General features: G+C 39.9%; 1 protein-coding gene across 1 annotated transcript in view; it reads right to left on the bottom strand.

Annotated features, from left to right (window-relative positions):
- Positions 1-22,978, bottom strand: part of LOC306873112 (mastermind-like protein 3) — a 113,920-nt gene that overhangs the window by 5,162 nt on the left and 85,780 nt on the right. The window contains exons 3-4 of the mRNA XM_079422153.1: positions 2,337-2,603; positions 2,145-2,220 (exon numbers count right to left, since the gene is read on the bottom strand). Of these exons, the coding sequence (XP_079278279.1) occupies positions 2,145-2,220; positions 2,337-2,603 (343 nt within the window). The remainder of the gene's footprint in view (positions 1-2,144; positions 2,221-2,336; positions 2,604-22,978) is intronic.

Here is a 22,978-nt window from a genome sequence, read left to right as displayed (position 1 = left end):
TTTTACCAAATAAAAAGAACAGCACTTTTAGAGTTCATCCCACTCATTGATGTGAGCATAAGTATTGGGACAGTTGAACATAAGGCAGATATAAAAGATTAAAAGCTATTATTTAGTTGCAGATCCCTTGCGCACAATCACAGCAGTGAGTCTGTGACCCATAGACATCACCAGACTCTTGGTCTCATCCTTTGAAATACTTTTCCCAGCCTTTAATGCAGCCAATTCCAATTGTTACTCTCCTCTTCAGCTGGTGAAATTCATGTTCAATCGGATTTAAATCTGGAGATTGACTTTGGCAATCTAAGACTTTCCATTTCTTTGCCCTTATAAATTCCTTGACTGAACTGGCAGGGTGTTTTGGGTCATTGTCCTGATGCAATATGAAGCACTTCCAATGAATCTGGAGGCATTTTCTTGAATATTGGTAGGCAAGATGGTTTTGTACCCTTCCAAATTCATTCCGCTACTGTCATCATACATTAAGTCATCAGTAAAGTTGAGAGGGCCTGTTCCAGAGGCAGCCATGCATGCCCATGCCATGACACCACCTCCACACCATGCTTTACAGATGAGGCTGTATGCTTGGGATCATTTGCAGTTCCCTTTTTTCCTCCACATTTTTGCTTTCCCATCACTTAGATAAAGGTTCATCTTTGTCTCATCGGTCCATAAACACAGTTCCAAAACTCTTCTGGCTCACCTTTGTGCTTTTTTGCAAACTCTTATCTTGCCTTTCTATTTTTGGTGCTGGTCAGAGGTTTGCATCTTGCTGTGTAGCATCTGTAATTCTGTGTCAAAGTCTCCTGAGGACAGTAGATTGTCAGAGCATCACCCCAGCTTTCTGGAAGTTGTTGGTGATTTTACAGACACGTCTTTTAGGGTTCATTTTAACAGCTTTTATGATTTGTCTGTCATCAACTACTGTTGTTTTCTCAGCCGATCAGGTAGTTTTTGGTTGCTGGTGTCACTGGTGGTTTCCAAACTCTTGATTTCTCCATGCCCTTTATTGTTGCTATAGCTCTAATTGACTTCCTCTTTTCTTTAAGCATCCAAATTGCTTGCTTTTCTCTCAAAGTCAGCTCCCTCATCGTCATCCTGGTTTGTGTGCGTCATCATCGAATGCAAGATTCAGAATACAGAAGTAATGGATATAACTGATACGACACATTCCCTGCTTTTAATATCTGAAGAATTAATGCATCAGGACACAGTTGATCACTTAGAAAGACCTGTGAGGCAACTGTTCCAATACTTGTGCTCACATCAGATAGGGGGATGAAACTCTAAAAGTGCTGAACTTCTTAGCTGGTAAAACATCTGTGTGTTGAATCACCCAATAATAAAATGTGACATTCTGTAGTTTTGTCTCATATTCATCTTTTAATCATATTTGTAAATGTCTTGACTCCACAGCCAACAAAGCAATTTTGTCTTTATTGTTCCAATACTTTTGGAGGGCACTCTACCTATTACATGTTAAATTACGTTAACAGGCATCAGACAAAAATTGATATAAAGCTAAATAAAATGGATTTCCTGCTTACAGCCTTAACACACATGACTGAAAAATACTGCTTTTCAGCATAATTTGATCTTATGAAGCTGCATTTCTGATATTGTTGTCAGATTTTACTGCTGATATTAAATATTTTATTCAAATGTAATCTTGTCAAATTGTATTTGAGATTTTAGTCTCCTTTCTAGTAGACATAAGTAGTACTTTTAAGTACATTTAAAGTAGCTATGTAAAAGATGACCTGCGAATGACCTGATTTTCTGAACTGATGCCTAAATTTAAATTTAACATTCAACACAACAAAAGAATCAATAGATGGGCTCCTGTTACTGCAACAGGTTTAGTTTAAGTGAATGTATGTGTGCATTCATTAGAAATGCTGACAATGTACTGGGTGTTTAAGTGGCAAGGCAGAATTTTTTAAATGTGAATGACAAAATTATTTTCATTCTGAATTAGAGAAATGCACTAAGAGGTTTAAAGATTCACTATTTACTTCAGGATCTTACATTACTAAAACCGTAAGCCATTGGGCCACAAAGTAATATGGTCATTACTTCTAGTGGCAAAGTGTTACGTGTTTTGGCATGGATATTTTTTTTCTGTGTACTTGTGTATGTCTTACCTTGAAACTGCTGGGGCGGGTATGGATTCCTCTGTGCCTGACTCATCTGTCTGGGGAGATGCTGCTGCTGTTGTAACTGGAAAAAGAAGGGAAGCAAAGCAGAAAATGCATGAATATCAAAATTCCTTATCAATAATAACAGAAAGCAGAACTCCGAAGCCACGGAGGGTGAGCAGCTGCTTGTACACTAACCTGTTCTGCCAGCATGTGCTGCTGCTGTTGCTGTTGTCTATGTTCTCTCAATAGCTGTGCTTTCTGCTGCTCCATCAGATGGAGCTGGACCCTCTTTTCCTGCTCCATAGCCATCATCTGCTTCATCATGGCCTGCTGTTGCTGCTGTGGATTGGGTAGATAACCGCCAGGCCCCGCCCCGTTAGGCCCTGCTGAGGTCCCACCCCCTGGCCCTCCGTGAGGAGGCTGGACTACAGCAGCCTGTCGCGGCAGACCAACCACACCTTCCTACAGACACAAGAACAGAGAGCTGATTAGAGACTGTTCTGTATAACAGATGATTCACTTCATTTATTCAGTCATTAAATTATTGACAACTAAGAGACATAATACGGTTCTAATTGCTTAACAGATTATTTTCAGGGTGAATTGTCATTTGATCTCTGGAGGACTGGTACTAAATTAAACAATATACATATTACATAAACTACAGTTCAAACAATACAGTTTTTAAATCAATTTATACTGTTATTGAGAAAGGATATATTAAACTGATCAAGTGTCAGTAGAAGTTACAACAATGTTACAGTAATGCTACAAAAGATTTCTATTTGAAATAATTGCTGTTCTTTTGAACTTTTAATTTTTTCTTGAGCAGCAAATCAGCATGATTTCTGAAGGATCATGTGACACTGGAGACTGTAGTAACGATGCTGAAAATTCAGCTTTATTACAACAGGATTAAATTACATTGCAAAATATATCAAAACAGAAACAAATATATAGGCTAATTATAATAAATTGTAATACTATTTCACAGTTTCTAATAAAAAAAATGCAGCCTTTGTGAGCACAAGAGACTTCTTAAAAACGTGTCATGCTTAAGTTCACATGTAAATACATTTAAATTTAATACAGCAGTAAAAACAATGTTAACATCAATATTGCAAATGGGTCTCCTTTGTATTTTTGGAGACTTTTGTCCAAGTTATTCTTGGACAAATATTTTTGTCCAAGAATAACTAGAATATATTTTTACAATGTCATAAATTAAACTTGGCATACTTTTATCAAAATTTGTTTCCTAATGAACAAAAATAAAACCTCAAAACAAAGATAATGGGAGCTGTGGAGAGCTCTTTCTCCTGTGTGGGGTGAGGAAAAGATTTCCCTCGGAATAGTGGTTAAGGTAATATAAATTGACTTCACTTAGCACACTGGAAATAGACTGCGGTCTTGTCTGAGACAATAAACTGAGATCCAGAGTCATAAGACCCAAGACCAAGTGTTTATGGTCTTATAAAATATGACGTCCAAGAAAACTAAACTGAGACACCACGGCCTTTTGCTACTTTTTTTTTATAGGAACAGTGAGAGCTAGGATAGGGAATGTTAGGCAGAGAAGGAACTGTTGCAAACTGGATTCAAACTCACATCATTCGCACAAGCACCACATAATTCAATGTGCTTGAGCACATTCACTAACCGCAAGGCTCCAATCTGGAGAGATCATTTCATTTAAACCAGCTCTCCACGAGGCTCTTATAACAGAATAAATAATGAAGAACAAACATGTACACGCCACAGGAGATTGTTCAGATAAATCTAGACCAGACCGGTCAATGAGCGCAAATCTGTGTGTGGACAGCTGGATCTCTTCTGTTAACCAGTCATGCTGCCCAAACGTGCGCTGATCGGCACGTACGTATCTCTGTTGTAAGCCGGACAGGCCAGAGGGGGGCAGTGTTGATCTTTTTTCCCATCACTCCTTCGGTCTCTTTCTCTCACTCCCTTTTTGAGTCGTCATCTATCTCTATTTCTTCCACCTTTGTGCCCATGTCTCCATTCCATTCTCCCTCTTTCCCTCCTTCCTCCACATTTCCCTTTACCTCCTCTCTTTTTCTTCTCTTTCACCCTCACCGCCTTACATACTCTTTTTCATCACGATCCCCTCATCCCCCCTTTCCCTTCAGCTCTCTCGGCAGATGGCTTAATCATGAGTGGTGTAAAAGATGTGTCTCCTTCTTCCTGCCGGATAATGTGTGTGAGCCAAAGACTCCTCAGCCGAGCATGGAGAGAGAGAGAGAGATGAGGGGTGAGAGAAAAGGACTCAAATGACAGAAAAAAACATTAAAGAGAGGGAGAGAGAAAAAAAACAGGAAAGAGCGACAGAGAGATAGAGAGAGAGAGCAGGTAGCCAGGCAACAGTGGCTGTAATGTTGAGCAGATGGTGCTCATAGGAGCCATGATGGACGACAGCGGGCAGCAGCCGTGAGAGAGAGAGACCGGGAGAGAGCAGCGTAAATTAAGTCTCTCTCTTTTATCCTCTCTTCCTCCTCTTTCTGTCTCCATTGCTGATTCCGTATCCATCTTTTCTCTTTCGTTAACACATGTGTGAACCACTCTTGATCCTACAGTTTGTTGTCGTCATCTTTCTCTGAAACTAAACTGTCAACTAAAAAGGTTGTTGAAGACAGGAGGATCAGGGCAAATACCGTAAGAATGTTTTGTACAATAAGATGGGTTATAAACTGACAGAATGATTACTGAACTTGAAAATGTTACTGAAAGTGTAGTAGTGCGTATTTTCTGCAGCACTAGCAAAATCAAAAAAGTAATGGGGGAGTCTGTTTGCAAACAGGTTTCCAGGACACTCCTACTGCCCATGTTTAGGCAAACAAGTAGCCCCGCCCCCAAACTCATGCCATTGGTCTAGCCAAAGCTGACCACCCACACAGCAATGTTTTGAAATCACCACAGAACTTGCACTCTTCAAAGATGTCAACCTAGAAATGGTTCAATTACATTTACTTACTAACTTTTACCTTCACTTACCAACCTTTTAAGTTTGAGAAAGTCTTTTAAACAAAAGTGTGTAATTTCTGTAGGACCAGCATCACTAAATGGAACTGAAAATAAATACAAGTTCTGGCATGAAACTGTAGACTGTGCAATCCGATAGATCTAACTCAGTATGACATATTGACGACGATATCACGTCACGTCACAGCTGATTGGTTCTCTCCTGTATCGGTAGCCAATGAGCTCACTGCTCAACATTCAAATACTTGGTTAATGCTTGTGGTAGCAGTTTGCATCGCACTTCAGAAACCCTCCACCTTCCCCAGCTCCACCTGTATAGATCTGCTACGGAGTGATCATGTATGCTATGTGGATTATTCATGTTAAATGTGCAGCAGCAGTATTTCCTACATTCTCACAGCAGCATGTTGTGGATGTATTGGCAGTCGCAAGTCTCTGCCACAGCAGCAGCAGCGTAGCGTAGCAGATCACCAAGACTAAATACATTAACATTGTCATGCACGTTATTATGCAAATTACTAGAGTTGTCATGACAGAAGTATTTTAAAATCTAAACGACACTCTGAGGTAGGTGAAAGCATTAAGTGTGAGGGTTTTTTTTGGCATTTTTGCCTTTTGCCTTTATTATGATAGGACAAATCAGAACTGACAAGAAGCGAAGTGGGAGAGTGATAGGGGGTGGGATCGGGAAAGGTCCTCGAGTCAGGATGCCCGTAGCACAGCGGTGCTGTATGTCGGCGCACTGCCCACAAGGCTATAGGCACCACCTAAGTGCGAGGTTTTACCAAAGTCAACAACCAAACAGGCAAGACTATCCGATGGCGGTGAAATCTTAAAAGTTCAGCTCATCTGCAGTTGTTAAAGGCGTTGAAGGGTGTGCTAAGAAAAACAGCTCACTGCAATTTGCACAAAGCAATACATAGTGCAATACAGAGAGTCAGAGTGATTGCTCTCATTGATCTCATGCATACACACACAAACACACATTGATTACCAGTAGTGAGCCTTGGCCCAGATCAGACACTAATCTGAGGGGCTTGCTCACAACATCCCCTCTAATAATACACCACGTGCCAACACACGGCCCTCATGAGGGTGTTTGTGTGCGTGTGTGGGTGGTGGTAGTAGTGACTGGCCAATTCAACAAATCTGAGCTGAATACTGACAGACGTGCACATAAACTCAAGCTATGACATCTTAAACGTGTTAAAGAATTTTGGCAATGCCAATGATGCATAAATTTAGCTTCGGCTGATCATTTGCAAGTTGAGGCCCAATATGGCTTAAAGACTCAAGAGACAAAGTTTGAGCTGCTTTTTAACGGGAAATGCCTGATGGCACATATACACCCCCTATAACCACTGCTCTTATATTTATGCATGCGTTTTTATGCAAAGCAGCTTGGTGCTTTATCAGTTCATGGAATTCCTGGTAACTGAAATTGCGACCATCACATGCTTTACTGTTACTCTCAAGCAGCACTACTTAGAAGGATTGATGAAACAGACTGATGAAATAAAAATGCACTACAACAAAGGTGTGGAGGGGCCGCTGTCGATCGAAACCACCAGGTGCTGCTGCCTGCTTTATCAGATTATTTGCTTGAATATCAATCACATCAAATCTACTGAGAGCATGTGCACAAACAAATGACAGACTGGCAGGCAAAGGATCGCCAGCAAAAACCAAGAAATCCACATCACAAATTGACCTCCAACAAAAGCTTTTTTTTATATGATCCTTACATCTACTGGTGCAACAACAAAGAACAAAGAAATGCCAGAGTAGAAAACCTCCATAACACACCTGTTATGAGGTAGCACCGGCCGTGCTGCAGCCCACCCCCTCATTTCCCACTCTTCCGTCCCCTTTTGCACAAACTCTCCACCTCTCTCTACCCCCAACATTTAGCCCTCCCTTCCCTCCCCATGTTGCATTATCTCTCCCAGCTTCTATATTCCCTTTCTCCCTCTCTCTATTCCTCTGCACAGAAGCCATTAGTGGTGGCCGTAAAGCCATATTTCTGAATACAGCTCAATTACACGCACACACACTCACGTGTGCACAGGTTCAGTGCCAGTTCATTGAGCATTATGGACAGAAATCCATCCGCAGCTCTGATTTCTCCATATGAATCCCTAATAAACAATTCCAGTAAACAGACTGAAACATCAAATGATGATGTTAACCCCCAGATGTTCATTTCAATAGCCAAAGTGGGTGACCGCATTCAGATGTGTCACTTAAAATAGCGTGAAATTAAATGAAACGATCGCTCTTTGAGAAAGATGAGCGTTAAAATGCAAGAGATACAGTGTCTGAATGAGGCTACTTGTTTTCCTTTGTTTGGGCAAGTCTGCGGCGTGAAATTGTGCATTGTTCATTGGCTTCGCCTCAAAGTTTCATAAGTAAATAGTGAGCACACACGGCTCAATTAAACACAGATGGACTCTGTGTGGATCTGCAGGTAAGAGGAGAAAATGATGAAATCTGATGTAAGGATGAGAAAGTAAAGATAACAGAAGCACAGCGAAATAGATGTCTCCCTCATGCTTCCTTACTCTGTTATGCTCACTCTACCCGTCTACCACTCTTCTTTTCTCTTTATGGAGGATAAAATGCAGTATTTGGAGCAATAAGCTATTCTGTTCTGCTTTTTTAAAGAAAAAAAAAAAAAATCAAGGAATACCACATAGAGGGCCACACAAAATCAGAAGCATTCATAAAGTGCTATGCATTTAGTACATGATTAAATATCTGGGGCAATTTGTTCATGTTCTCAGATACCAACAATAATGCAACACGTCTTCAGAATTTCACAGGTTTTTCTCCCAAACCAGCATAGAAAACGCAGAAGTCTGCAGATTTGCATGCATATGTGAGACCTGCATGTGTCATACGATATGCAGATTTACCCTTAAACACAACAGAATTCAGAGTTGAATGTCACAACAGGTGCTTGCGCGTGTCTGTTTCAAAATCTTTCATCTCTCATTCTTTCTCCTCTTATCTCTCCTTTGTTTCTCGCAGCTGTGCCTTGTTGAAAGCGATCATGACTAATTATTCAAGGCTCAACAGAAGCAGAAATTATGATGAACTTTATTATCCGAGTGAGAGAATGAGAGAGAGAGAGAGAGAAAGAGCGGAGAGAAATGTTTTAAGCTGTTGAAACGGTGTTTGATTGGTGAAGGGTTTTTAAGTGCATCTGTGACAGATTAATTGTCATCTTTTACTGTCTCACTTTCCTGGGATGAGTGAACCAATCATGGCTCTTCTCTCAAGAGGGGAGATAAAACGACCAATCACAGCCTCAGATCTCCTTTCTTCATTGTCCAACATTCCCACACAGGGAGGCAAGCTCAGGTTCTGATACATCGAGTATGTGTGTAACGTGTGGAATGAGGGAAGCAGAGATTGTCAATACTACATATGAGCTTTGTTCCAAATCCTAGTAAGCTGCCTACTTTGAGAGCATTTTAAGGCACCAAAAAGTACAAAAAGGCAACGTAATGGTGCCTTGTAAAGGGATAGGCCAATCAAAAATTTAAATCCTGTCATCATTTACTCAGTCTCATTCCATTCCAAAAATATATATATATATTTTTTTCCTTACATACAAGTTAATGTTATTATTTTGTTACCAACATTCTTCAAAATATCTTCTCATGTTCTACAGAAGGCGGCATACAGGTTTGGAACGACATGAGGGTGAGTAAAGGATGACAGGATTTTCATTTTTAGGTGAACTATCCTTAGATTCTTTGTATTACTTTTTAAGATACCTTGTTTAAGCCCAAATCTAAGGGAGCGCTGACCCATTGCACAATAGGCACAATGCACTACAACAATGTTCAATCAAAGCAAGAGAAATTAATTATATGTATCAATAAAAAATGACTATTTCACACCACATTTCCACATCCTTTGCATTTCCATGCTTATCTGTGTCAAGTTGCTAGCTTAGCAACATGCTAACATCAAACCCCATTGGAATCAATTGCGAGTTGGGTCTCTGTGCACTTCCAGTGCTATATGATGGAAAGTGTCCCAAATCACTCACTAGTGACATTCCGGATGCTGCCTTGCAAGGTAGCTGTCTATATAGGCGCTAGGTTTCGGAAAGGAGCCATATTGTCTATAATCGCATTTGCAACATGACAGCATTGTGTGTTTGTGATGTGTGTGAGCATGCGCTAGCGCGGATTTAGTGTTCGGTTTCACAACCACCCTCTCCCAGGCACTTTTTCTCCTGAGCAGCAATTACCAGGGCCTTGATTTATGTGTCCAGTCAAAGAACCCTCCTCCCTCTCTTTTTTCCTCCCTCTCTCACAGGCCTTTTATCAGCAAGTCACTCTCTAACAGCACCGCCGCCACCCCTGAGACAGACCTCATCAGATAACACACACACACACACACGCAATGAAATCTTTAAGAAAAAGGCCTCATCCTCTCGGGATGGGGTGCAATCGTTTAAGTATCTGAGAGCGTAGTATCCATGCATGCACGTATACGTATGCATCGTGTTGTATGTTAATGCAGAGGGCACCACACGCAGCTCTTTCTCTGTCTTGCATGTTCTGTCTATAGTGAGAGATGGGTGGGGGGAGGGGCAGAAGAATGTACGGCCTCGGGGGACTTCCGATCCTAGAGTGAGGGAGGGAGAGAGAGAGAGATAAAGCGGTGGAGAGGAAAAATGGAGGGAGAGAAAAAGGGAGGTAAACAATCCGGCACACTTACAGAGCGCAGAGGGGAAATAGAGAGGATGGGTAAACGTGTTTAAGAACACACACACACACAACACCGCCTCAAAAGAGCTGTTCGTGGGCGAGACACACACTCGTTCGACAAGGAGAGGGAAAGCCAGAGAGGAAGAGACGAGGTGTCTTTTTTTCAACAGCGTGACAGTGTTGACTGTTGATGGCTGGGAGTGTCATTGTGGGCAACGAGAGGGAATTACCAGACATGAAGTAAACTAATTACTGGCTGATTCACTAATTACCTCCAGAGAACGAGACGGAGAGAGAGCTGCTAAGTGAGCATCTCCCCTCCTGTCATGAAATAATGGGAGAGGAAAAGAACAGCAGCCTGACACAATGTGCTTCGTGACATCATAATGAGAAATGAACAAAGGCCCATTTGTTGCCTTTTTCTTAAACGAATGTTACCGTATGAACCTGTTGGCTTAAAACTATAACAACTGTAAACGCACATAAAAAATAAAAAATTCTTAGGCGCATTTCGCAATGTTTGGATTGCTAATACACTTGCTATTGATGTTAGGCCTAACATCTATTTGGGTTTTTACAGTACAACCTTTCAAAGTATACTCCATTTGATAGTGTGTGCTTGACACATGCGCAGAAGAACGGGTAGGCCTAGTCCTTGTCCAGGGTTGCACTTGTTCTCCAAAAGTTATGAGCGAATATAATGTATTCATACTCGTTTAAATTAGAATGGCAGGTGTCTTTTGATTCCCCAAAACAAGCACTGATCAATGCAGCTGTCGATCGTTTTTTTGCTGTCTTTAGTAGTTCTGCCTCCTTTTCCAACTGTGAAACAACGGCCCGGGTCAGTGTTGCCTCCTTGTGGACAAACTACTGTAATTAGCCATGTTAGCATTGATAGAAAAACTGTGCTGTGTACATACAATACACAAAAACGTGCAGGCTGATGATGAAATTCACGTCATACAGACTGAACACATATCCTAGTTTATGCGTAAAAAAAACAAAATATACTTTAGGCATTAGTTAGTCATAAATGTATGTAAATAAATTTCCCTACTAACCTGCAGCAGTCTAGTACTCACCTGAGCGCTCATAAACAGTGTTTTTTCCATTTTTGGATCATATTTCATACCTGTTGAGTTACCGTTCATTAACTCATTTAACTGATAAACAAGATTTGCTTATGTGTGCTGCTTGTTTTCCTCTTGTTCCAGTCTTTCAATCGATGTAAACATATATCATTTTTCAGTAAAGATTGGATTTTTAAGTCTTCTTGCAGAGACTCATTTTAAATGGCGTTTAGTCAACTAGCAGCTATAGATAGCACATTGAAAATACCAAAATACGTAACCGGACCTTGGGAGCCATACTTGGGTGCTCAGTGCAAGTAGACCGTTGAGGGTCTTTACGGTGCATTTGCTGTCCCGACAAGCACCACACCCAAAGGTGATATTGTGGCTTCTGAGAGGGTCATGTCTATATTGATTTCCTCTCTAACTGCTAAAGAGGGAGAAACATCGTGCAAGAGAGAGAAACAGAAAGAAAGAAACAAGAATATGACAGTCGCAGAGATGTCGGAGGGGAGTGGTAATTACTTAAGATAAAGAGATAGAGCGAGGGAGTGAACGAAAGAGAGACTGTGTGACAGAGTGAGAAAAGAGAGCGAGGGAAGGAGGGAATGCTGACACTAGCGGAGAGACTAAGATCTAGATATAGGAGAGAAAGAAAGGCTCATTTGCAGTCTGTCTTTGTGGAGAGGGTCATGAGCTTTTGCACACGCTCAGAGCGTGCCTGTCTACATTAGCTAGCAGAGCGCGTAGCAACGGGGGCTAATGCTAGATCTCACACACGCTCTGCAACGGAGGGATGAAAGACACAGGTTAAGACCCTTAAATATCACTGGGATTTAGGTCTGAGAGAGAAACAGAGAGAGATAGAGATACAAATAAAAGTAGTGTGAGTTTAGTAGAAAAGAAAATGTTATTTTAAAGGGATAGTTCACCCAAAAATGAAAATTCTGTCATTAACTACTCACCCAAATGTCATTCCAAACCTGTAAGAACTTCATTCATCTTCAGAACACAAATTAAGATATGTTTGATGAAATCCGAGAGCTTTCTGACCCTGCATAGATAGCAACGCAACTGACACGTTCAACGGCCAGAAAGGTAGTGAAGACATTGTTAAAATAGTCCATGTGACATCAGTGGTTCAACCATAATGTTATTAAGCTACAAGAATACGTTCTGTGCCCAAAGAAAACAGAAAGAACATTCAACAGTTTCTTCTCTTCCGTGTCAGTCTTTGACATGTGTACAGAAGACTACCATGACGCAGTTGTTATTTTTGTTTTCATTCCACATAAAAAGTATTCTCGTAGCTTCATAAAATTAAGGTTGAACCACTGATTTGAACCACGGGTTTGAAACGACAGAGTGAATAATTAATGACAGAATTTTCATTTTTGGGTGAACTATCCCAAAGTAAACACACAGTCAGGGTCTTAAAATAAACTTTCTACCACACTGTTTAAAAATATTTCTTATATTCACCCTGATTCTGAATGCATTTCTTGTTTATTGACAGGAAAATTATTTTGCTGTTTTTTTCCTTACATTTTTGTGACAAAGTACAGGTCAGTGTCACTCACAGCAACATATACGAGATGAGCCAGTATCTCTCTCTCTATAACACAATACAAATGTGTTCCTCATATTTTAATGTCATGGCTTAATGCGAAGAGTTTCCCACATATTTGTGCCTATGATTTGAAATCTGCACATCAGCAAGTGATCAATGTTTTTTATAATAAGAATCATATATATAATAAAAGATCAGGCCCTTTCTCTCGGAACATGCAACACAACTCCTTGTTCAGGCTCTTGTTCTGTCCAGACTTGACTATTGCAATGCTCTCTTGGCAGGTCTTCCAGCCAATTCTATTAAACCTCTACAATTAATCCAAAATGCCGCTGCAAGATTAATCTTTAATGAGCCGAAAAGAACGCACGTCACACCTCTGTTCATCAATTTGCACTGGCTCCCAATAGCTGCTCGCATTAAATTCAAGGCATTGATGTTTGCCTACAGAACCACCACTGGCTCTGCACCCCTTTACCTAAATTCATTACTTCAGACTTATATGTCCTCTAGAAGCTTGCGTTCTTCAAGTGAACGACGCATTATTGTACCATCCCAAAGACACTTTCACGGACTTTTTCATTAACTGTTCCCATCTGGTGGAATGACCTGCCCAACTCAATCCGAGCAGCCGAATCCTTACCCATCTTCAAGAAACGGCTAAAAACTCATCTGTTCCATCTTTACTTGACCCTCTAACTCCAGCACTCTCTATTCTAAATTTATTTTAGACATATCTATATGTCTTTTTATTAAAAAAAATAATAATTAAAAATTAATAATAATAATATTTATCTGTACTGCGTTAGGCTAACCAAGACTTGTAATAGCACTTGCACGTTGTTGCTCTTTTGTTGGTTTTGATTGCTTCTTATGTCCTCATTTGTAAGTCGCTTTGGATAAAAGCGTCTGCTAAATGACTAAATAAATAAATAAATAATATTACTTAGATGTTGACCATGTTACACAGCTTCTAATAAAGTTAACAGCTGTCTAGTAGCTCATTAGTAAGTTTTATTTACTCACCTTAGCCAATTTTACTCACATTTGTGCACTTGGCAAGTGTTCAATTTGGATTCTGCATACAGCAGTGAAAATCCCTCTCTCACACACAGATACCAAAGGCATGTAAGCAATCATACACCTGCAGTGAAATTAAGCTTTTAGGATCAGTTGTAAAACTGACTCAGGCTTTTTCAGTATCTAATGGTCATGAAAAAGACCAACTGCTTTCCTCTATTTCAATAAACACCTGAAGCCGTAGCCTGTGTATTAGCCAATTTGCAGCAACACTGCACTCGCCTGAAGAGTCAAAACTGATTAAATTTGAATCGTCACTGTCTCCCAAAGAAGCATGCTAAGCTGGGTGGGAGTTTAGGAAGCGTTTACAATGTTAGGAACCATCCCTTCCTGGGATGTGCTGAAATACTTCCAAAATAAACAAGTTGTGGGTTGTCTGAATGATTAGTTGACGAGTCAGGCTTAAGGTAGCCTCGCTAAGGGAGTCTTACTGTGACTTTTGATCAATTTAATGTATCCTTGCTTAATAAAAAACAGACCTGACCCCAAACTTTTGAAACGTTTCACCTCAAACTTTTTGGATGAATTCAGAGAGCATGCTAACAGTCTATCAGCTACTGCATGCTAAAGCCCATTGTTAGAACATTCCAACTCGCTAATTTTCAATAATATTATATTAAGTATTACAAATATTTTGATTAACTAGTCAGTTTTTGGACTGCTACTCGACAATTCCATTGTCCTGAGTTATTCCTTTATCTCTCCTCCAAAACATCTAAGCAACTTTTAACTCCACAAAGTGTTACACGAGGCCAGTTTAAATTGATAAATTGATGAGAAGACATGTAAGATGAGAATAAGATGCTTTTTAGCTTTTCACTCTTGAAAAGCTAAAAAGCTGTTAAAGGAGCACAAATGTGATTGGTTCAAACTAAGGTTAATGCATGTTCAAGCCTGAACTTGTCAAGTTAAACAAGCAGAAAATCTCCTGTGTGATAGTGGATGTCTGATGGGATGCACAACTACATCCAAAGAAATGAGTTACGTACTTCGAATCAGAGAACAAATTGCTGTACCAGGCTAAATATAATTAGTAAAAGTCATTTAGGAAAGGCTGTTAGGCACGCACACAGAGTTGTGCATGAATTCCCAGGTGAGTCTGAAGACATGACCATGGCTATTTTTGTCTCATCTACAAAAAAGAAAAGGAAAGGAACGGAAAAGGAGGAACGGAAACAAGACTCTAAATATAGTTCAATGCGACATTCCAGAAGAGAATAATACTCTTTCCTGCAGTTTGACCAGAGATTGAAAGAGCGAAGAGAAAGAAAACAGTGAGACAGAGAATTAAGAAATACAAGCAATAAATACTAAGTAATGACCTTAAGAATCACATAAACATGATATTAATGATTTCAAAGGCCTTCCACTTGATCACCTTTACAACTTGCTAAGGAAAGCAAACTAATTGACAAAGAATCATGACAATTTTTAAATCTCACTAATCAAACTTTTTACAAGCTTGACACACACTCTCTTCAAGAAGAGGTCCAAAGAAAGACTGCCACACAACTATTTCTGAGGGCTACTCAAAACCAAATTGGTTACAAACAACACACCTAAATATATAATTTATATAATGTGTCAATTTTGATTTAATGTTGACTAAATCTAATTTATATTACAAAACCATTGGCATCCTGCATCTGTACATCTGTGACACTCTCATTGTTTCTTTAGGTAATTATGATGTACAGATTTCTTAACACATTTTTTTCATGTTTAAATTCATTCCGCAGAAGTTCCAGTAAAATCAGTGCAGAAAATGCGACAAATGTCCACAGGCCTAGTTATGATGCAGCTCACCACATATTTTTATTTTTTTGCAGCTAGTGTAGTGTATAGTAAGCAGCCTGCCCTTTTACTTGCTGGAGACTGAAGAGGGAGAGACAAGATAAGGTAAGAGCTTTTTCTGCAAGTTCAGCAGGAACTGTTTGTGCTATTCCAATCCAAGGGTGACATGTGGGAAGGAAGGGCAGACATAATCAAACGACTCAAGAGCAGAGAAGCACAGAGAGATGAGATGAAGATGGGCCATTCAGACCAATCACACCCTGAGACTGATGAGCAAATCCATCTATCTTAATAGCAGGCGTCTGAAAGAAAGACGGGAAGTGGCGTGGAGAACACATGAGAGAGAAAGAGAGAGCGAGAGACAGATAGGAGCACAGGTCAGCAGGAAAAGAGAAGGTTTGCTGACTAGTCAGATTTAAGCTACCCCTCCTCCCCCATGCTTCATCAGGACGACTATAATGCACTTTCACAACAACACGACAACTCCTATTTTGTCCCATTCAAATCAAGAAATCTGCAATTACAAATTACAATAAGAATGCAATAATATTCAAATTCTGGTCATCACAGATTAGCTGTAAATTATTTTATGTTATGGTCGATAACTGATAAATGGTTGATAATAATTATTAGAATTCTATACTGTATTGACAAAAAAATGCAATAGAAAAAAAATTAAAGCAAATTTAGATGAATTTTGATTCTGAGATTTGCTAAAGATTACATTTAAGAGAATGTTACATAAATCTTTTTTTTTTTTTTTTTTGAAGAAATTACTTTTATTCAGCATAAAAAACATTAAATTGATCAAAAGTAAAGACTTTAAGATTATTACAAAACAAAAATCAAATCACTGCTGAAAATTCAGCTTTGCCATTACAGAAATAAATTACATTTTAAAATCTATTAAAATAAACCGTTACATAAAACGTTAATAATATTGCTATTTGTACTGTATTTTTATTCAAATAAATGTAGTCTGAGCAGAAGAAATTTTTAAAAATGTTCAAAAACGTTTAAAAATCAAGGGAAAGAAAATGGGGAAAAAGTTGAAATGAGCACAACAAATTCCCAAAATTGACAAGACAATAGACAAACAAACTGAAATAATCTGTAATTTTGATCACTAATTTATGTGGTACCTGTATATTGTGTCCTAAATGAAAACACTTTAAAAAGATTCCAATTACTAGCGTAGTGCACCCTCATCTACAGAGGTGATTCCCACTCCAAGGTCAAACGTCAAATAGCAACAAGAGAGCAAACATATCAACAAACAAATATCAAACACTTTCCAAATCGGTTACAGCACACTGAATTAAAGACACCTTCTAAGGTGTGTATATAACATATAAGCTATGTTTGTTCTTGGATCTCTGGAGAGAAGAAATCGGTGTGAATTTCATTGATTTTATGCAATATACAGTATTAAAATCTCTGATGGGCGGGTCACTCCAAATATGTTATTATACCAAATTTACCAGAACAATTCACAATGATCTGAATGATCAGTGAGCAGACCACATTGCCAGAAAAATTCCCCACAAACATTCAAAGAAGAACAGAACTGAACGAAGTGGAGGAAAAGATGGTGGAAAATAAAACCATGCAACAAGCTGAAAACAACAGAGATAAGGCACAGAAAACATGCCGAGGGCATGAGGTAGGTAGAGGCTGATGACGAATAGAGCAAGAGAGAAGAGAAAGAAAGAACGAAAGAAAGAAAGAAAGAAAGAAAGAAAGAAAGTCTCTACTGCCAGATTAGCGTCTGACGTAACATTATCGCACTGCTGATAGGAGGAAAGAGCAACCATTAGGGAGGAAGGCAAAGAGTGAAGGAGGGACGAGAGAGGAAGGAGGGGGCTTTATGGCTGGAACAAGACAGATCTTTTACCACCACACACTAAAAGAAAAAGAAGAGAGTAAGAAAAGACAATGAACAAGGGATGGAATATTGTAAGGCCAAGAGAAAAAGAGTGAACAGGCTAGAAAAAGCAGGAGACAGATAAACAGGACTAAGGGGGGAAATAAATACAATCAAACAGAGAAACAAGATATAAAAAGGAGAGATGAATTCAGGCCATTTTGCCATAATTTTGGGTATACCAGACTTATATTCTATATTAATAACTACATTAATACTCTGTTCAAGATCAGACACTTAAACTTTTATTTAACAAGATTTACAGCACACAATTGTGAGAAATCAACTGCTTAGTGAGGTACTCAGAGTTAGTTTACACGGGGTGTTACTTTTTAACTATCATTTGAAATGTTGATGTTATCATAATTTCTGTAATTTCATCAAACAGGGTGGACAAAGTAATTAAACAGACCAATAACACAAAACATCACAGAAATCATAATCTCCGGTGCTAATACTTGCTGATGTTTGAGCTGTTGTTTTCTCACCAAAACACTGCCACTTTGATGATGATGTTGTCGTCAGGAACTGGTTTTTGTTAAAAGACATTTTACAAACAACTAACAGGGTGGAGATTAAAGGAGTAGTTCACCTAAAAATGAAAGTGATTGTTATCATTTACTCACCCTCATATCATTCCAAACCTGTATATTCCAAAAGAAAGAAAGTCTTACAGTTCTGGAATGATATGAAGGTGATTAAATGATGACAATTTCCATTTTGGGGTGAACTATTCCTTTTATAATATATGGACAAAGTGAAATCCTATAAACTGTCCCCAAGGTATATGAATTCTACAGACCACCTCTGTGAATTCTCTTCTATTTCTGCTGCAAATATCACCGTAGTCTCTCACACAACCTGAATAAGGAAATTGTTTTCATTTGTCCTGCTCCAGACCTAAAACCACCTTCCTTCACTGATGTTCTCTTCTCGACACACACCAGACATCAGAGGGGCTGAGAGAATGCCTGGCATTCCTGAGGCAGAGCCAGAGCGAGGGCCGAGCTTTGAAGGAGGACTGATCCTCCCCAAGCCTCACACCTCCTTCTACTGCTGGAATGCAGCTCCTTAACCTCTGTGCATTTATTCAGACAAAGAAACAGTAAAGTGCAGAATGAGAGATTATCCACTTTGAGCTATGGTACATGAAGCACAACACACGGTGTGATTTGATTTTCTCCTTTTCCCGATAGACTTAGGTGGTGCACGTGAGGAGGTAACAGGTCTGAAGTAGCTTTGGTGAAGAAGCCAAGTACCTAACCTACATATTTTCAATCAAATATGGAGATTAGGTATTGGTGGAGGAAGCCAATTGTTGCGGTTTCAAGCTTTTGGATAAAAATAATCTAATACCGTACACTTCAAAGTATCACTGCTGTAAAAGTAAAGTATGCCTAGATAAGCTTAAAGGTCTCCTGTGATGCACATATAATTTGGAGATGGTTTGTTTGTGGATTGAGCACTGTAAACCAGCTGTTCAGGATAGTCTCTGATCAAGGCCTGCACTTGAGTTTACTAAATGCATCAGTTGGGTTCCAGAAGTAAAAAGCCTATTCATATTCTCTACTGTGAAATAGATTTTTAATGATAACTTATAAACATTTAAAGACGGACCTACTGTGAGCTCCAAGGTTGTTACTCGATGGTATATGCTTATGTTGAAGCCATCTGCTCACATTATTTCAACTTCGTTTTAAAATTGAAGTTGAAATTCCACCAATCATAGAGCACAGCAAACAACGTAATCTAGTGACAAGGCGGTCAATATATAATATATGCATATTTTGCAACAAACTTAAAATATGGTTTCTCTAGATATAATAAACAACTTTAAAATAATAGTTTTATACTTCTCTATTTGTACAAAAACTGATTGTCATTGGTAATGCTTCATTTGATTATAGTCTACAGCAGGGGTTTTCAACCTGTGGGGCGCGCCCCCCCCCCCAGGGGGGCGCCAGCACCTGTCAAGGGGGGCGCGAGCATCAATTGATTCAGAGACATTGCCTTGAAGATTTATGAATACGAGCGTTCAAATCTTCAGCCATCCGCTAGGGGGCAATCTGACTCCCGCTGTTAGGCGACAGTGAGAATGGTGTAAAATGATTTATGGTTAGTCATGTCAGAAATCCAACCACGGATTGGCATGTTGTTATCTCAGAAACGGGCTCAGCCATCACACTGAATCAGGTAAGCTGGTTATATGTGTATGTTTCTTAATGCTACGCACTGGAAACGCAGCAAACAATATGTGAATGATGTTCGCGCACTTTGGGCTCGCGCATGGGGAGGGGGGGGGGGGGGGGGGGTTGTGTTGGGGGGGCGCGAGTGAAATTAGACAAACTTGGGGGGGCGCATGTCCTAAAAGGTTGAAAACCCCTGGTCTACAGTCTTGTACCTTTGTCTTTTTGTCTGATTTTCAAATACTTTTTTGCTTCAAATAAAAGTTTGTAATGTTATTATTCACCTCATAGCTGGTTGATTTGGTTTATGCTTATGCAGCTTTAATAAAGATTTTTTTTTTAAATCCCTATAAGAAAAACAGTGGGCAAAAAAAGTGGGTGGGCACTAATTCACTATGACTACTGCATGCAATAGATACTCGTCTTAACTACTTTTTCATATATGAATGCTTTAATTTTGCAAAACTGAAATTAGAGGGAAACAGTCCATTAAAATGTTACTTATTGCAATATCATATAGGCTAAATGGATCCTTTTCAACTAGTTTAGGACAAACCATCTTGTCTTGGCCAGTGTGTTTCCATTTGTCACCCACTGTCAGGTGTGAAGCGGCCTGACGTCTCCATATCCAACCTTAACTCTAATGGTGTCGATGAAGCAATAGAGTCTCCTTCCCTTTCATCTGCACTGATTTATGACCAGAACTACCAAGATTGCCTTTAACAGCCCCGACAATGCAAGGTCTCGCCTCACAAAGACCCACGCAAACACACACCATCCCACACTTCTCCTCGTCAAGGTTAAAGAGGACAAAAACAAATAAATGATCACATCACGACTGATGTCTCAACTGAGTACGGACTATAAAATAACCAGTAAGGGCTGGGGACGCTAATGAGGCTGTGGAGGTGAAGGTGTTTATGGCTGAAACAAATGAAACTGTGGCAGAAGGTGGTCGGGCCTCAATCACGCACCACAGTCGCCTCCAGCGGCAGGTAGGCAGCAAATTCCCTCCCCTTGACAGTGAAACCAAAGCTGGTCGCACCATTGATAAATGGCCCTCTTCGCAGCAGGGTCGTCCTCGCGGGAACGCCAGGTTTTTGTCTTTTGACTCCTCCCGGGGTCCGCAGGCCATGACGTTCCCAAATGAGATCCGGTTTAGAATTCCTGCATGCCCTCTGTGCCTCCTATTTTAGAATCCTTACTGCTGCAGCGGGCACAAAGATGGCGTTCTTCATGGCAAGCTGCAAATCCCAAGTGAGTGATTGAGAAAAATGGGGGTTTAAAATGGTCTCTTGTTAAAATGTTGAGGAAAGAAAGATCAGGGTTGACAGAAGATGGCAGGTGACATATGAGCAGCAAAAATAAATAACAGAACACCTTGAGGACAGGCTAAAATGGGGATTCAGTGTTTTTACAATAAATCTGACTTTGGATACGTCAGCACATATAGCGCTGATTTTACATCACACTGAGGGGAAACATCATTGTAGTGTCCAAAAAAACAAAAACAAAACTGCCAATGAAGCCTGATCTTGCAAATATTCCCTAACATTTTGAACGTAAATTAAAAATTAAAAGAGACTACTTTAAAATGGCAAATAAAATAAAATCCTAATGACTAATCAAGAATCAGATACTCTGTGAGAAGCAGCTGTATTGTTTCTCTCTATTGATCTGGACACATGTCTCTCTCTAGGAAGTGTGGCCTCTTTTCCATGGATGCAGTACCCATCTTCTGACTCTTGATTTAGCCCTTCCACCAGCTTACAGGGACACACACACATGCACACGTACATCCCAGTTCATAGGCAGGGCTTAGCAGTGTGGAGGGACAATTTCAAGCCTAGTCACTCCGCAGTGACCCCAAACCAGAGACCGCCACTGGATTAGACATTCACTCTCTCGCTCTCTCTCTCACACAGACACTCACCCTCACCCCTCAAATGCCCATTTATAATCTGTTACACTGTTCATCGCTCTCTAATTCTTTCTAGATCTCTTTTTCTTCTTTATATAGCTGAACTCATCTAAACACTGGTTTAATACTGGACACAGTGGTCTGAAAGATGTATTTTTGTGTGTTAGTGCCTTCAAACTATTCTTTGTTTTTACATTACTTAGTTCCAACAGAGCGTATGGTCTGAAAAACGTCCACTATATCCTTTATTTTATTGTCTTTTTATAAAGTCTCCACTCTCCAGTCAAATTCACACACACTTTTACTCTGGACATATGATTGAAAACATGCTGAGCAAGAGAACTGAGTTAATTCTCTTAATTCAATATGGTCACATAAATATATTCCAATTTTTAACTCATACAAAGGATGTCTGATGATTTTTAGTGAACTGGTTTGCTCAGATGGTTTAATTACATCAGTTTAATACAACAATTCAGATTCCTTTTAGTCCCATTATTCATAGAAATATTTATTAGAAAACATTTGAAAAAATATTCTGTTAAATACTTCAGTTTTGCGCTGTGATTTTTTATGTTTATTAGTCTCATTGGTGGTATTTGGTGGCATTTTGTTCTGTCACCACAACAGAGATCCAAAGTGTTTGTGGAATCTAATCTAACACTTTGTTTTACAGTGTCCTTATTAGACATTACATGTATTTACTGTAGTAAATTTTGCATGATTACACACAACTAACCCTAAACCAAGCCCTATTCCTAACCTTTTAGTAAGTACATGTTTTGTATAATTACACTGTAACAACACACAGGCAAACCACACACGCAGGCAAACTAGCCTAAGCACAAGCTAATCATAATTTCCAAGTAACTTCCCCAATACTGTCTCTATACACACTGCACCACTTACATTTCACTTGTGAATTTACCACATTACTCAAAGCTCTCCAAGGATCAGTGAACGCTGCTGAAATGTAAAGGAGGGCGGATTCTGGACGTGGAATTAGTATTCGGTCTCTCTCTTCACCTTTTCCTCCCTCCCTCCCTCTCAATATGGCATAACAAACCCATACGGACCATGTCCAGCATCTTGACATTCCCCCAGCGTGCGACTCACTCATCACATAACACCACTGTCCCATCTCTTCCTTTCACTCTCTCTTCCTTCACTTTCTTCACCTCTCTGTGTTATCGCTCCCCTTTGGAGAGCTATCTCGCTCCCCTTTGCCTTCCTTATCAGTCCGCTCCAGCCCACCACACACACAGGCAAACAAAGAGCTCCATCAGCCCTGGGAATAGGTGTCGAGAGGGGGCAGTGCAGCCAGGGGCTGGTCTGAAGGGGTGGCGGACATCTGGAAGGGGGGAGTGGGGCAAAACGGGGTTATTTCATTAAGGGCTAAAGAGACTGATATGCTGGTTACGGTTGTTGACGATGGAGGGAAAGAGACAGAGAGGATGAGAGGGGAAACAGACACAGGGTTACGCTCTTTGTGTGTCTGTCCGTGCTTGTGAGCACGGTTGAAATGACACCATCAGTGCAGTGGGCGGCAGTGGTTTCTGATAGATGGC

This window comes from Barbus barbus (assembly GCF_936440315.1).
Source record: "Barbus barbus genome assembly, chromosome: 7".
NCBI lineage: Eukaryota > Metazoa > Chordata > Actinopteri > Cypriniformes > Cyprinidae > Barbus > Barbus barbus.
Note: the sequence above shows the minus strand (reverse complement) of the source record. Positions and strands in the feature narration are given on the sequence as shown.